Source organism: Ursus arctos, unplaced genomic scaffold (genome assembly GCF_023065955.2).
Source record: "Ursus arctos isolate Adak ecotype North America unplaced genomic scaffold, UrsArc2.0 scaffold_5, whole genome shotgun sequence".
NCBI lineage: Eukaryota > Metazoa > Chordata > Mammalia > Carnivora > Ursidae > Ursus > Ursus arctos.
Window position 1 is genome coordinate 47,683,676 of NW_026623067.1, and position 14,306 is coordinate 47,697,981.

The 14,306-nt window shown below is 37.1% G+C and overlaps 1 protein-coding gene across 9 annotated transcripts in view; it reads right to left on the reverse strand.

Moving 5' to 3' along the window:
* PDE4D (phosphodiesterase 4D) overlaps positions 1-14,306 on the reverse strand; it is a 710,048-nt gene that overhangs the window by 7,733 nt on the left and 688,009 nt on the right. For all 9 annotated transcript variants that reach the window (XM_026498401.4, XM_026498405.4, XM_057306966.1 and 6 more), the window contains 5 exons: positions 10,707-10,800; positions 8,923-9,095; positions 8,223-8,321; positions 7,198-7,362; positions 6,095-6,194 (listed from right to left, as the gene is read on the reverse strand). In XM_026498401.4, coding sequence (XP_026354186.1) covers positions 6,095-6,194; positions 7,198-7,362; positions 8,223-8,321; positions 8,923-9,095; positions 10,707-10,800 — 631 coding nt within the window. The remainder of the gene's footprint in view (positions 1-6,094; positions 6,195-7,197; positions 7,363-8,222; positions 8,322-8,922; positions 9,096-10,706; positions 10,801-14,306) is intronic.

Below are 14,306 nucleotides of genomic sequence, written 5' to 3' on the forward strand. Positions count from 1 at the left end.
TTCTAAAGTGGTAGAAGAGTTGGGCCGAAAGTTCTTGAACCTCCCCTCCAGATCTACCACAGGGAGCTTCATGAGCAGCAGAACATAACTTCATTTTTAACAGTTTTAACAGGTCAACAGCATAAGGTGTCATGTTCCTGCTAACGTGGACCACCTTCCCAACATTTCATAGAATGAAAGGATCATGTGATTTAGGATTATACTCAAGAAGAGTCTGGAACAAATGAACAATTTTAGATTTGCTCATGCTGCTCTTACTCATTTTTTTCCATAGCATAGCTTTGTCAGTCGAAGTTTTACTCATTTTTTCCATGTTCTTTTCCGAGTAACATGGCAGTCACTATATACAGATATATTGCCCTTCCCACCTGCATGCTCATGACTCACAGAGACAGTTGTTCAGCTGCCTACCTAACTCCATAGTGAAGATTTTGCTGTTCCCTTACGACTGCCCTGGACCTGAGTGTTTTAGGCAGTAAGATCCTGCTTCTTTACTGGTTCCTGTAAAGAGCAGATCCAACTCCATAAGGTAGTCATTAAAAAAAAAAAAAAAAAATGGCGCTTTATTCTGTTTCCACTTAGGTCACTGTAAAGACCAAAAGCACATGTATTTGATCTTTTTTCTGACTAATACATGGGAAATATACATTCATTTCTAAGAAAGAAATATCCAATGTTACTCAATGACTATTTTAAAGGAACCAGGAAGGAGAAGAGAAATTCAAGACATATTTCTATTGTGAAATCCTAAGAATTTACCAGTACTACAGAAATCGGAATTTTGACATCTAAATTTTTGCTCTCAAACTATAGGAACAGAGATGCGTACAGTACCAAGGAGTAGGTGTGTACAGTCTCTTTTGGGGGGATAAAAACATTCATTCATTCATTCATTCAGATAGTATCTGGTCAAGTCTTACTCTTAAATAGTCTCTGTAAGCTTCTAACTGAACATGTATCTATAGACGTTAAACAGAAATAAAAAAATTAACACTATATAGGATCTTAGTACCTGGTATTATTGTTCTATAGCAGAATCCTATTAAATAGATAAATATTGGAAGGAAGGCAAATGTTTTCTGACTGGACAAATAATGCCCAAGTCAACTTTTAGGGTTCTTGTAAGGGAATAAATATGCATATAGATAAGGGGCCTTAATGCACGGACTTATTCAGGCTTGCAAAAACCCGGACTGGTTTATACACCTCAAGAAGAAAGAAGAAAGAAACTAAGGCTGTGGAGCCTGCGGAGGAACAAGGTGAGGCGTTGTTACTTTACGGAAGAGGGTGATCTGTGATACGGATGCTGTAACAGTCAGTCTCCCTTCTAATCGATGTAAAGATGGCCAGGCACACACAGTGCGCTCCAAGAGTCCTGAGCAAGCCCGCCATGGAAAGCTGTTGGTTCCTGATGTTTACTAAGAATCCAGACTGGCCAGAAAGGTGATGAAGAGACTGCTTATGAGTGGGTCTCCCCTGCCTCTCCAGTTTTGGGGCTGTTAACAAGAAGGTGGTGAAGACCACCAATTTTTAAATGAACACGTGGTAGCATTTAAGGAACTAAATCTCAGGGTAGTCATTTAACTTTCTACTCTTCTTTAGGGCTGAAGGCATGTGCACACATCTAAAGGAGGTGAGATTCTGCACCTCCTGAGAAGTTTTTCTCCAAAGACGCTGTTGTAGCACTTCTACATAGAGTCCTTGAAGGTTCAGGAATCACCAGAAAATTGCCTTAACACTTTGGTCTAAGGTACAGGAAGGTAGGGTGGGGGGTGAGAAAATAGTTTATAGAACATTTCTGTTGAAACCTGTTTGTCGTCAAGGCCCAGTATAAGTCAACTCCTGCATGAAGCCCTTCCTGATCACCATAGGCAGAACTGCTCACTTTCTGCTGTCAAGTCCTTCATACTTTGTACTACTGATTCAGCCCTGATCACATTCCACCTGACTTGTCATTATCTCTGTTCGAGTCTTAACAATCTCCTCCAAAGACCTCCCAACCCATTTAGAGACTTAAGAACCTATATAAAATGAAAAGTCATTCATGAAATGTGCATGGTTGTCTGGTTTCTCCTGGCATTTCTGAAAAAATATTTCTCCTTGAAATGGGAAAGGGAAGTGGTAGTTTTAAGATCTAGTTGCCAAGGACAAAGGATTAAAACTGGCTCACTCCTTCAATTCATTAATGTTCTATGCCTGTAACCTGTCTCATTTTTCTCCACCTGACCGGTCCCATCTGATATTCATGTGTTACAGTCTATTCTCTTCCAGTGGAATGCAAGCTCTTCAGAGCCAGGCCATTATCTCGTTCACCCATATATTCCTAATGCCTACAACGCTGTTTGGCACAGAGTAGGCTCTCAGTATTTTTTTTTTGTTGTTGTTGAATAAAATATCAATCTCTGTAGTATTTCTATATAATCATATTTGATAAAAATGAATTTATCCTTATTTTGAAAGTGTTAGATTTATGCACAAAAATAACATTCTATATAGAATCTACAGATACAACTATGGAAAGCTTATTTTAAAATAAGACTAGAGAAATAAAACAGTGTGTACACTGGTAGCTAAATCCAGCTCCACTTTAGTAGAGTGAAATGTCTCTGCTCTTGGAAATCAAAGCCATATGCTTTGAACACATGACCAATGTGAGTAAATCTTTTTCTCTAAAATTTAGGCATCTTTCCTATAAACAAAAATTACTTGTTTTCCAAGTAAAATTTAATACTATATATATTCTGTACTTTTGACAGTGCTTTATTGTTCCAGAAAACAATGCTGTGAAGTCAAATGCTTTTGTTATGATAAATACAGCATGTTCTATTCAAAACTTTATGATGCTATTTACATTTTATGGGTTTATTTACATGTACTGTCCTTGAAAAAGACTTATGCAGCTTACTCTGGAATTTCAACTTCTTAAAATCCTACTCAGAGTCCCCCATTACCCCAATCACTTATAAAACTGAACCAACTCTGCCTGCAGAAATGATGTCTCTGTTTTCAAAACCGCTGGCACGTTTACCATGAGTGTACATATCATTTAGTATCAAATCATTTGGCACCTACAAGTGGAACGAATGATGGGAACTATTGTCACAACTAAGAAACGGAGGAGTACCTGGAGTGGGAAGCAGCCTGGTGAGCTCCAGAACCCTTCTACAGGGATGTGTGTGTGGGGGATCGTGCAACCTCACTGCACCTCTGTAGCCTCCTTAAAATAGGACAAATGACCTCCCAACTATGGGTTTGTAAATGTGATGATTAGAAGTCTGTAGACTTTTCTATTATAAGAAACAGATTCAACCCTTGGCTTTGGACAAGTTGGCAGCACCAGCTCCAAGGTTAAGAGCTGAGAGGGTGTAGTCTGAACCACTGAGGCTCAATCAATCAGGAAAAAAACAGAAAATATACACTTAATGTCTCTCTCTCTCTCTCTCTCTATATATATATATATATAAAGGGTTTGCTGGAAACTAAAAATCATCACATAATTTTGACAGAGTATCTCACAAAGCTATTATTACAAGTTTACAAGTTATGAGAGAGACTCCTTTATAGAACGCTGTGAAATTCAAACTTACTTGTGTTACTGGTTACTTATTAACCTCTTCTGTGTCCTGAAATAAAATGCTTGCTGGCCTGACCCCTAGTCAAAAGCTAACTAAGGCAGTGGATTCTCATAATGACCCGGGGCCCTGATCCTCTCCGGGATACTTTCATGCACCAGGTGATGATGCTGATTCATTCTCTCAGGAATAACACAGCCTCCTCACACCCCACCCTTGAGAAAACATCAGCAATCCAAAGCTGCTCTGGGAACTGTTACCCTCCCAGTGTTGCTGAGGTCTCAAAGAAAGATCATCACACCATCACTGAATAACAAAGTACTTGCAGAAGTAGGATTAGTTACCCTTCCACGTCAGGCAGTTCATCAGCAAAATACCCTTAAGCAGACACCCGTGGCCGTTGTCACTGTATTTATAATTGTCCCCTAAATTTGTTCATCATCTATCTCAGATGGTCTCATGCTTTGGAGGACATCAGACTCATCTGCGGATTGAGGTGTTGCTAGCTTAAACTTCACACTCCATGGGTACCCTAACGCCTGCAGGAGTTCTCCAGGGCCAGCCTAAGCTCATTTGACCTTAGGGGTCTACAAGAGAGAATAACAGAGCTGGTTCTCATTTTTCTTAAAAAAATTATCAGAGTACTTGGAAACTGACTTTATTATCAGTTATTCTAATTTGTTCTTTAATCTCTTCTTAATTGTAATGTTACAAAAGAGAACAAAAGTATTGTAGAGAGTAGAATGCAAAGATAACACACCAGTCTATATTTTGCATACCTTTTTTTAAAGGCCGACATTAAAATACAATTTTTATGTCTTTGAAAGGTTAGGAACATATCAAAACATACATAAGAATCAAAATAGTAAATCTGGTCAGGCTAAGGAAAAGTGCCCGCGTAGAGCACACTGTAATATATGACCTCTCTGCCCTTCTCAGAAGGACAGTCAACCCTGAGCACTGATACTGTAAGCTCATATAGTTGCATCTGATGTGTATAAACATTTATGTGTTAATATTTAGTAATGTCTTGATGACTCTTGAAAGCACCCCATTTATAGGTTCTCATAGGATGGCTGGAACATGAGATGTTAGCCTCTCCAATCCTGAGTTAATAAGTTCATAAACCAAACTGTTAAAATGTACTTGAGTAACCACACTTCTCAGGAAATCCATGACTTTCCTAATCCTTGTACATGTAAAATGAGTCACAGAAGTACATTTTGTTATAGAGTAGTCCAAAGGCGATTGAGACATAAAAAATAAATGTAAATAATCTTAAAGATCCGAGTTAAATCTCTCAAAGTGAGGCTACATTTAAATTGCCTCTTTAAATCTGGCTACAGCAAAGTATAGGAAATAAAAGGGGAATGAAGAGACGCCACAGAGTTCGACTTCTTTAGTCAAAAGAAGGCTGTTATCTACAATCTCATAGCAAAAAAAGGGCAGACTTTTAATAGATAAGAAATTCTCTAACAACTTTGCATTTATTTTTTTTGTATATAAATGTGAATTTATAAACATTAATCTACTGTGGTGGGAGGAAATTAAATACTACTGCATTTAAATCATTTACCAATTAACTTCAACTGTCAAAAGAATAGAAATTTTGTAAAACTGAAACCTCTTTGCAAAGGCATAGCTCAAGCACTGCCTAAACATTCCCTACAGACGTTTTCTATGAAGCTGTGTGTCAGAGATGCCCCATATTAAACAGTCTCTACCACTCCTCATATGCCTTTTTTTTTTTTTAAATAAAGATTTTATTTATTTATTTGAGAGAGAGAGAGAAAGAGCAGGCGAGCACGTGCATGAGCAGAGGTTGGGGGGTTAGGGGGTGAGGGAGAAGCAGACTCCTTGCTGAAAAGGGAGCCTGGGGCTCCATCCCAGGACCTTGAGATCAGGACCTGAGCTGAGGACAGATGCTCAGCCGACTAAGCTACCCAGGCATCCCAAGTACTGACTTCTTATTTGATGAAATGTCACGGATGAGAAAAAAAACTTGATGGTTAAAATATTTAAATAAAAGAGAAATCAAAAGAGATAGTAAGTCAAAGAGATGTTCCTATTGCCCTCAACAGAAGATATAAAAAGGAAAGAACAGAGCTAGCCATGGTGGTGTATGAGGAAAGAGTAATCATAGCCTCTGAAGAGGATGAAATGAAAATCTACATAAAGTGAGGAAGATTTAACTTCTCCTGTTTTTATTTAAAACTTTAGGGACTATATAACTATATAAATCATTCTGCAAACTTTCACTTTTGATTACCCTTGTCTACTAACATATTATTTCTAGAGAAGTACTGGAATGCATGTTTTTCAAAAAACATAAGCCTCATGGTATAGAACAATAATTTTCAGAGCTAGGTTACATTAACACACACTATCAATAAAGTACACATTTACACACCCCAAAAGAACATTATGACTCTGGAAACACCCCAAGTTTATACACAAACTCGGTCATTCTAAGACATACAAAGGAAAAATGTTTTCTGCAAAAATAAACAAACTTCACTCACTTGTATTGATCAGAAACTGATTGGACACACCAGGGTGATCTACATCATGTATTGCACTGGCAAAAATTGCTGCAAGAATCTCCAAATCTGTAAACACAGCCTGTAAATTCAGACAAGACACATAACATCGACGCTCTGTAATAATACAATGAAAGGTATGTACAAATGCAAAATTACTTCCTAGAATTTGTTGGAAAACAGAATGAAGCTTCAAAATATTTAATAGCTTATTTTAAAAGTATTTAAAATGTTTAAGGATGTCCTGAAAATGTACATAAAATTAATGACACAAGCAATTATTTTCTTTCATTCAGACCAGGGACTCTCCATCTCAGCAGAATTGACATTTGGGGGCAGATTATTCTTTGTTGTGGGAGGCTATGCTGTGCACTGTAGTATCAGGGTCCCTGACCTGGAGCATGAGATGTCAAAAGCATCTATCTCCAACTTGTGACAGCCATGTCTCCACATATTGTCAAATGTGCCTGGGGGTCAGGGCAGGAGGAATAGGGAGGAAGAACCCCAGTAGAGAACCACTCGCTCAGATGATGAGGTACTAACACGATTTTATGATGAAAACAATCTGAACTATAAAATATATTGGCAAAAGAGAATCTTTCCCCCAAACGATTAAGGAAATCAAATTGTCTTAATAAACATTTAATGGAACAACTTCTTAAAATCTGGTAGAATTAAAGATGTGTTTCTTTCTGAAAAATTCTATGAAAAATATCAAAGCTTTGTCTCTATTTTATAAATAACATCATCCTTTGAACTATAAATGTAAAAGGCATCAGGCTAAATTCCAAAAAAACTAACTGAAACTGAATAAGCCAGACGTACTTTATGGAATGTCCGCTAGGTCATTTCAAAGAAGCAGTATCATGAACAGATGAATCCCTAAGTCTTTGATCAACTTTCACAGGCAAAATTCATCAAAGACTGAACTGTCTATTAATCACAACAACATTTTTTCCCTATAACTCAACATACTTCCAATGAAGCCATTAATTTTCTGCCCCGCACACCCTTCAGTATAAAAGTTTAAGAGACGTTTGTGAGTAGCAGGTTAGTGGTCTCAGAGTTTTAGAAACCAGATTTACCTCCAAAGCAGGTGTAGATAACAGCACATGTGTCGACTGGACCACATCTGCAGCGTGAATATTGTTGTGGTAGGCCACGTCAGCATGGTAATGGTCTTCCAGGGTCATAAGGTATGTAATTAAAGTGTCTACTGGAATTTTAAATGTTTTTAATAAATCCCGTTCCTGTAGGAAAGGAAATCCTCTTAACATTTTGTTTTCATATAAAAACATTTTCCATGGAGTGTGTTAACAGAAAAATCACACCAGTGTCACCTATGGATAACCCAGAATAGAAACAGCATCTCGTAGTGTCTAGGGAGGGAAATGGAACCCTCTGAGAATATCCAGAGGCTTTGGGGACAAAGCCAGGGTAGCGTTGTCCTTCTGGGGCCGAACGTTGCTTTCCTCAAGAGGTATGGCGTCAGGAATGAGCTGCCAACTGTCAAAGTGTCTGTGTCGGATCATCACGAAGGCAGCTTCAGTCCAGTACCACCGACTTTAGCTAATGGGTCACACCGCCTGAAACTCAACATGTTCTCTAGGGTGGAACATGCCATGCCAGTTCCAGGGTGTCTGCAGCCTCAACTCCTCATTTATATCCTAATCCTGTGTTGGGGCAAAAGCTCAACAAGAATGGGAAACTGATACGGAGAAGAGAGCAGTACAAGAAACAGCAACTGAAGAAATTATCTTCTAAGGTTGATCAGAAAGGAACTTATTCATTTCTAAGTTAGTACTCCACTCTCTATGCAAATCAGGGTCATGGACATGATTTTTAAACTCTTGTTTTAATGAATTGCTTCAATATTCCCACATGACTACTTCTTGGAATGGAAAAAAAAAATAACAAAATTGGTTTAGTTGTGATTGACCCACACTCCATACTTTATCATTTGTCCCTTGGTAAAGGGGCAAATAAGAAAAAAAGTATCAAAATAAGCAAAAGAGGGTGAATAGTAAAGAAGATAAAACACAAGCACATTTCACAGACTCGACATTATGTCACCCTATAAAGGAAAGGGGATAGAACTTAACCACATTACCTGAAAAATAGTATGCATGATAACAGTCAAAGGCCGGTTACCAGACAGCTCTGCTATTCTGAAAACATGAAGACCCCATTTGTTCACATCTTCTAGTTCCTGGGGTTACAGAAAGATTGAAAAAATTAGGAAGCAGAAGTAGAATATAAATCAATGAACACAGTCATTTAAACGTAACTGACTTTAATAAAAAGAGTGTTAGCTTTTACAAAAAAGATTCATTTTAGATGTAATGGATGCAGCCCCATAAGTACAGGCAAACTTTTAGGTAAACCCACTTAAATGTACTGAAAACTGAACAGTATGGCTTAACTTTATGACTCTGACGACACAACGTAGTTACGTACTTTGACTATCAATTTCAGAGCATTTCTTCAATAGATAAAATCTATTCACAAAACCTTAACTATTCTCCTGAAACCCAAAGCACATAAAATATTTCTAACTCTTTAAGGTCAAACAATCAAAAGGAGATGTAAAAAAGCAACAAACACATACACCAAACCACCTGTCCAAATCCACATATTAATAACACCCAAATAATTTGTAAAGAGCTTTATAAAGTACTTTGCCACCTTTCAAAAAAAAAAAAGGACCCCACAAATTAATGAACTAGTCCATCTATTTAAAAGAGAAAGAATTAAAACTCATTAAAAGGCACCCCAACATATTATGATCACGATCCTTAAAATCTTCTTACCTTGGCAAGGACATCTTCTTGTTCAGTTTTAACCCCAAATCTCGGGATGCTTGAATTCGTCAAACTGGAGCTGTGCATCAACTTCTTGACCCCACTGATCTGAGACATTGGCCTTTTCTTTTTCTCTTTTTCCTTCTGAGTTGGAGAAGGAATTTCCACTTCATGCTGCTTATCTGACGAAATTTAGAAAAGGTTCTACATTTACTGTGACGTCTACCCAAGTTGTCACTTTTTAATCATAACGTCCATAACTGGGCAGGTTTTAATTAATCATGATATATTCCAGAAAATGTTTCCAAGAAACACTTCTTTTAGAGAAGTTGAGTATTTACAATTTGATGTGGACTTATTATGATACCCTCCAACAAAAAATAGAGCAAATAAATCCCACTGCAAAATAATTAACATCAAATGTATTCAGTGGTTACTACTTGGATGGAATGCTGTAATTTTTTTTTTTTTTTTTTTGGCAAGACTTATGATAGCAGACTTGGAAAAAGCAAAACATATTGGTTATTTCCACTGTTCATTAACTCTGTCCCTGTTTGAAATTCACTTAGTGGCTTGGAAACTGCTCTTGCCAACTAAGGATTCCAGTTTTAATACCTATTTTGAAAAGGAAGGAACTTCATCCACAAATATAAAAACAGGACTGGGTGAACCTAACGGCTTACTGAAATGGGTCAAAATGTAAGAATACAAACAATATATTTGAACGACTTACATTCTTTCTGCTATTTTATATTTTCTATACTGTAGTGAGATAATGGTTACAATGTAACAAGGAGAGCAAAGGTAATTTCCAGTATCGTCTGATAAGTAACTGTCAGATTCAATTGCTGTTTCCAAATAAAATATATTAGATACCTCAGTATTTTCATCAACTATTTCAAGGCAGTGAGCTCCTCTAACTCATCCTTGCACATTGCGTGTGTTCAATAAATGTCTCTTTAGTGAAAGTGCTAATTAGGTATTACAGCGATTTTTTTTTTAAAAGATTTTATTTATTTATGTGACAGACAGCCAGCGAGAGAGGGAACACAGCAGGGGAGTGGGAGAGGAAGAAGCAGGCTCCCAGCGGAGGAGCCCGACGTGGGACTCCATCCCGGAACGCCGGGATCACGCTCTGAGCGGAAGGCAGATGCTTAACCACTGTGCTACCCAGGCGCCCCAGCAATTTTGTTTTGAAAGTAAATTCAAATCAAGGATATGTTCACATTATTGACTTTCGCTAAATGAATTTTCTTCCCGTGGACGGGGGTGGGGGTGGGAGTGGGGGTGGGGGGATGGTATCCCAGTACACTACACTGTCAACTATTATTATCAGCAAGCTTTTCTTCAGTGGTTGTATTGTATCCACCTCATCAGTCTACCAGGCTTGGTGTTAACTGACTATAACTCATTATGGCAGGGACCATTTCTAATTTATCATTACCAAATGCCCACCAATGTCTGGAATTTAACAAGAATTTGTTGAATGCATGCATACATCTCTCTGTAAAACACATTTTATGGTTAATGCTTTGGAAAAACTGGCAATCTACAACTTTAATCCAGAGAATCCCTAAAGTCCTGAATAAAACTAAACATAAAAAATGTACTTTATCACCTCAGATTCCAAAGCTTACAGGCTTAGGCACTCAAATTATTAATAGGATGAATGAAAACAAAAGGAATTCCTAACACTCATTTGGTTTCCAAAATGAATTGGTGCCCCAATCTACCTCCAAAAACAAACAACTCAAAAGAAAAGTTTAAAATTGCATTTAAATGATTATTCTCACCTAAGAATGTGTTTGAAATATACTCTGACACTTGATTTCCAGACCGACTCATTTCAGAGAGATGGGTGAGCTCTCGATTAAGCATCCTTTTAAACTGAAAAACAGAAAAATAAAATGAAGTAACATAAGAGGAGATGTAATTGAGGTAACACAAGCATACTGTAAGATACAGAAAACATGCCCAAGAATTTTTAAATTGTCCTGACAGTTTCGATCAGTGAAATGCAACAGAACTTTCTATAATGATGGAGAGTTCTAGAATCTGAGCTGTCCATAACTGTAGACACTAGTCACGTGTGGCTATCCAGCACTTGAAAGGTGACTAGTGAAAATGAGGAGCTGATTTCTGAATTTTATTTCATTTTAATTTAAATTTAAATGGCCACATGCAGCACAGATTTAGACATTCGAGGACATTAATTAAAGGGAAAAAAAGCAATAAAAAGTTAAGGTGCATATTAGTATTTAGAGAAGGAAAAAAACTAATTTATTGGCACACATATGTGCTGTCACACAATAGAACACGATTTATCAATTAATTTGTCATTTGCAGAAATCGGTATGTATACTGGTTAGAGGTTAAAATGTTTTCTTTTACCCCAAAGCAAAAGTGAATAGATTTGAGTATTCTTTCAGAACTATAGAGAAGTAAAATGTTTGAACAGATACTATATAATTTTTCCTTTTAAAGTTTTTCCAAGTAAAAGGTGTAATATTTTTTGTTTCTCAGCATCCATGGGACTTACCAATCCATTTCTCTAAAGTCACATAAATACGAAACAGGTCAATTTTCAATACTCAATTTCATTACTTCACAACTTATTTTACTGATGCCAGGGTGCCTATTTTATCCTAAGAAACACTGGAATTAACTTATAACCATCAGATGGCATTACCCAAATCCAAGATTCTCCAAGACTTTATGCTTTTCCATCTCTCAGCTGTTTGTTACTATGTTTTCTTTTGATTCCCAAAATAGCCCAGATGGCCCTTTAAGAAACAATGATCTTTTTCTATTACACAGATTACTATTAGATACTTGATCAAAAAATTCAAACACATTTTACTCTAATGTTCAGTAGACTTTAGAATTTCAAATTTCACCATAAATTCTCATTTAAGTCTGGGGGAAAAATGTAGTGAATTTACCATTTTAGTAATGTTTGAAATGTAATTCTAACTCAGTATTTAGTTTATTAGAATTTAAGAAAAAAATCTTGCTTCTCTGGATAATTCATACCAAGGTATCCTAACTCAAGATAATTTGGCAAATAACTTCCAAAGTCAATCTTATTGACCATTTAGATAAGGTGCAGGAATTTATCCCAAAAGTACTGAGGGAGATCAATAGAAACATTTCAACAGACTGCTGGATGTAAGAAATGTCTATTAGTGTTCTCCAGTAGCCAAAACCGAAGAACTGGCCATAACCAATAATAATTTTTCTAGTTGTTAATTTATAGGTCTGGGGAATTTATTCTTTAACTCAGAAACATTAAGTTCATTTTTTTTTTTTTGTTCACATATTCTTTCAATACCTTTCCTTTGATTATAAAGTGCATACATAATAGAGAAAATCTAGAAAGCTATATAGAAAAAATTAGAAATCATGAATATCCCCATTGCTCAGAGATAACCATAATTACCTACATTCCCATCTACGTCTTTCTTCCCAACATTTATTTGTATATATTTTAAATTGGCATCATGCAGTATACAAAATATAGGCTGCTGCTTGTTTTCACTCAAAATTATACATTATGATCTGCTGGGAAAAATCTGGGGCTCCTAAGAATACTCATGACACATTTACAATAGTGTTCAAAACATTTCCTGTCCATTTTCCACAAAGTTATATATATATATTTTAAAAGATTTTATTTATTCATTCGACAGAGATAAGGACAGCCAGGGAGAGAGGGAACACAAGCAGGGGGAGTGGGAGAGGAAGAAACAGGCTCATAGCGGAGGAGCCTGATGTGGGGCTCGATCCCAGAATGCCGGGATCACGCCCTGAGCCGAAGGCAGATGCCCAACCGCTGTGCCACCCAGGCGCCCGGATTTTCCACAAAGTTATATTGAATTAAATGATAAGCAATTAACTAATTAAATGAGCTAATAGGAAGTATCTTGTTTTTTGCCCGGCACATAGCAGGTGCTTAACACTGAGTTCCTTCTATCTCCCAGTTTCCTGGGCCTTTTATAGTGATAGCTGATATTCATCATTGCAGGACAAACAGATGGAAGATCTGACTAGTTAAGCCCACAAAAAAATATACATATAAACATCTAGCTCCCCTACCCATTCCCAAAAGTAATTTAGGATATTATTCACATAGGAGATGATAACCATGCTTCAAAAATATAACAAAAAATACAATGAGCAAGGCCCAAAGGTAAGTAAATCCTCGCTTAACAAATGAAATTTACTCTTGGAAAAATCTACTCTCTAGGCAAAACAAAACCAAAGAGACTCTGCTAAGCATTTAAGACATATATTGAGTGAAATATCTCTTGGACTTGAAATTGTCTGTGCTGTGAATTAAAAGTTGCCTGATCATGACAGTGTGTTTTGGGGAGGGGAGGGGAATGTTAGGCAGGGCTTTCAGCCACTCCTAGCCCCTCTTCAGTCTATACAGCAGCTGCTGTCCACCTGCCCTCCATGCATTTCTCTCCATGTAACTAAAAAAGGATGTACGTTTGGGGGTAGGGGTGGGTGCAATTGAAAAAGTTAGAGAGGGACCCAGTTTTTCCATAAAACTACCTTCTAACTTGGAAGCAACTCAGTATGAGGAATATGTTGCCATATGCCCAGCAGAAAAAATTACATGGTACCTGCAGATATGCAGCACAAATTACTGGATTCTCTGGAATAATACAAACAATGAATTGTAATTTTCCAGGCAGTTAGTTTATATGATCCCTCAAAACAGCCAGTCAATACAGATAACTAAGGCAAAAAATGCCAGTGAAAGGAAATCACAGACTGATAAATTACAGGTCGCACATGCACTGATTGTACGTGCACATATACATCTCTTCCCAGACTACCCTTATGCTGTTGTTCAAAACCTGGAAGTGGGGGGTGGAGAAACCCTTCAGCGCACACCTATATCCCTGCCAAGGTTTGGCAGATGCTCTAAGGAAGGCAACATTTCCTCTTAATATGATTAGAAGAAACAGTATTTTCAGCAGTTCTCTTTATTTCCAAGGGAAAAGGTGTGGGAGATTTCTTAAAGACAATTTTCAAAGAGTCAACTAAGTTATAAGAGCATTTTCTAAAAGGAGTTAAAATTGCTTCCCTTTTTTGCTGTTGATATAAAACTTTCAGGGAAGCTAAATTAATAACCACAAAAATTACCATCAGGGCTTTCTCAACTGGTTTTACAGTACAATCTTGGAGTGTAGAGCTGGCTGTACTAAAGAACAAGACACTAAACCAACAATCATTTAAAAATGTAAGTGGAATTTCTCTCATTTAAGATAACTACACACCATTTATTAGGATAACTACACAAATTATCATGAGAGGAAAATGATTAGAAAAGGCAGTAAATGTGTTTTTCCTAGAACATTGCTACAGTCCTCAATTTATAGATT